General features: G+C 37.5%; 1 protein-coding gene across 1 annotated transcript in view; it reads right to left on the reverse strand.

The window, feature by feature from the left end:
* Window positions 1-1,613: 1,613 nt before the first annotated feature.
* Window positions 1,614-2,658, reverse strand: part of LOC131936291 (chymotrypsinogen A-like) — a 4,592-nt gene continuing 3,547 nt past the window's right edge. Inside the window, exon 2 of the mRNA XM_059293208.1 lies at window positions 1,614-2,586. Within this exon, the coding sequence (XP_059149191.1) occupies window positions 1,702-2,586 (885 nt within the window). The 3' untranslated portion in view covers window positions 1,614-1,701. The remainder of the gene's footprint in view (window positions 2,587-2,658) is intronic.

Here is a 2,658-nt window from a genome sequence, read left to right on the forward strand (position 1 = left end):
GATAGCATTTCTGAAATTTTCTAGTTTACTCCGTCTAGGCCACACAAACCTTTAATATGTTGCTATGGTGATACGCGTGATAAAAATCTGCTATACATTTTGATACTATGGAAGAATGGGGCATTGTAACGGGGAAGAAAATATCTTGCTTTTCGTTAAGGCCACTACAAAAAAATGGAGTAGAGCTAAAATCGACGGTAATCGCTTGACTCAATGATGAGGACATCTTTAGTAGAACTGAGTACCGAATTATATAGAAGATTCGAACTCCAGCATTTGGGACCCTCTATCTTGCTCCACAAATGTCACCTCTCTTGTGAATTTAATCTGCGTGCGAATCGTTTGGAATTATCATTAACCTGCAGGTTTTATCTTGAAGTTTAAATTTGACCCGCCGTTAAAAATAAGAGAAGGTGTTTACAAAATCTATTTATGGCTTTACTTTCTGTAAACAATGAAGAATCGTGATTGGGCACAAAATCGTTCAGTAAAAAAATAATTCTGCGTTGGCCTGTTCAATGCCCGAGTTCAAGCAGTTCAAAGGTTAAGTGACACCTTAATTGGATTCAAGGACACATAGAGCTCGTGACTAGTCATAAATCTGTCGGTTGCTCAAAAGATCCAGACAACCTCAAAACAAGACAGAATGATTCAAAACACAAGATCACGAGTTAAACACGTAAATAGAGTCACTCGGACAAACTCGATTGAGATCGTTGATTTTTATTTCATTACGGTCACGTGACACGATCAGCTAAGGACAAGATGACATTATCAAGATAGAGACAAGATGACATTATCAAGATAGAGACAAGATGACATTATCAATATAGAGACAAGATGACATTATCAATATAGAGACAAGATGACATTATCAAGATAGAGACAAGATGACATTATCACATTAAATACAAGGTGACATGATCAAAGACAAGGTGAATTGATCACGATGAGACAAGTTGACATGATCATGCTAAAGACAAGGTGACATGATCACGCTAAAGACAAGGTGAAGTGATCACGTTAAGTAAAATGTGATATGATCACGCTATAGAAAAGGGGACATGATCACGTTAAAGACAAGGTGACATGATCAAAGACAAGATGATATGTTCACGACGAAGACATGTTGACTCGACACAATCACGCTATATTTGCGACGTGAAAATCTCAATTTATGCCATTCAAAATTTAGATACTAATTATTTTTTTTTTAAATTTAAAACAACGCGAAAGGGTTATCTGAAATAGCTGACACATAACGTAGAAGCCATGAGGTTAATACTATCCATCGCTGATGCTTTCACTGAAAAAATCAAATGGTGTGATATAAAAAATTTAACCTAATGACAATAGCAACGAATGAAAAAAATTTTATACTAATATAAACCTAGTGTGAGACATAAAAAACTAGATGTCATGCAGGTTTAGTTTTTTTATAAATAGAAAAATTTCACGTGACTCGCTGGTAACAGCGCAGTTCTGCATTAGTTTCACACCAATTTTTCAGTAAAATTATTTTTTACTCGATACTTCATTATACTTCAATAAAAAGAACTTTTGGTGCAGCAGTGATGGTTGTAATAAAAAAAAATTCCATATAGGTCCTAAAATAAATCTAATTTGCTTCATTTGCAAGGATAAAAAAGGCTAATACTTAAAGTCGTGCCTCTTTGAATTATGAAAGTTTGTTTGAATTCCCTAAGAATTTTCACTTATTGTGTCAGTTATCCACTGAATATTCTCAGGGACAGATACTGCGTAACTAATAAAATCCCCATCCAATGGAATAACATGTGTGAGTACTCCCACCAAGTAGTAACGTCCATTCTTGAAGCAGCTCAGTGCTGAACCAGAGTCTCCTTTACTGGCGCTAGAGTGTCCAGCGGAAGTCATGCATAAATTATTGCCGCCCAAGTCAATTATTCCAAGAAATGAGTTGTAAGCGATGCACAGAGTTTGGTTCAATAGTCTGACACGAAGCTGTTGAAGCAGGTCTGGTGCAACAGACTTATAAACAAAATGTTGCGTAGATCCCCAGCCTGTGATAAAACAAGGCGAGGCGTCCCAAATATTACCCTCTGGCAAACAGATAGGCTGGACTGAGTCTGTAAACGTTAACGGGGAGGACAGTTTAAAAAGGGCCAAATCAACCTCATAGTCTTCATGTTCAAACACCGCTTTAGTGCGAGTTGTATTGGCTTTTCGATAGTTGTTGTTTCCATAGTATACCAAAGTTTCATTACCTCGCAGACAGTGTGCAGCCGTCACGATCCATTCACTGCTAACAATAACTCCTCCACACCTTGCGCTAGAAATGCGTAAAGAAACTTGCCAAGGCCAAGCATTAGCTGGTGCGTCTTCGCCATCTACAATCTGTTGTGATTGGTCGTTCTTAGACACGCCACATTGACCTTGGTTTAATATAGGCGGGGACGGCAAGTCTTTGACTAGAGTTGGTTCGGGGTAATTGTAGTGGTAATGTTCTTGGTACATTTCTATAGGAAACTTGATACTTCTGCCGAAAGAGCAATCGTCTGATTGAGATTTGATATGACCAGGCTTCATACAAAGTAATAACAGAACCTGCTCGGGGAAAATTGTTAAAGAATTATCTATAGCGTTTTAACAAACAAGTTAATAAAACAGTCTAGTGAC

Source organism: Physella acuta, unplaced genomic scaffold (genome assembly GCF_028476545.2).
Source record: "Physella acuta isolate Inbredline_101_S28 unplaced genomic scaffold, ASM2847654v3 ptg000174l, whole genome shotgun sequence".
Classification (NCBI taxonomy): Eukaryota; Metazoa; Mollusca; class Gastropoda; family Physidae; genus Physella; species Physella acuta.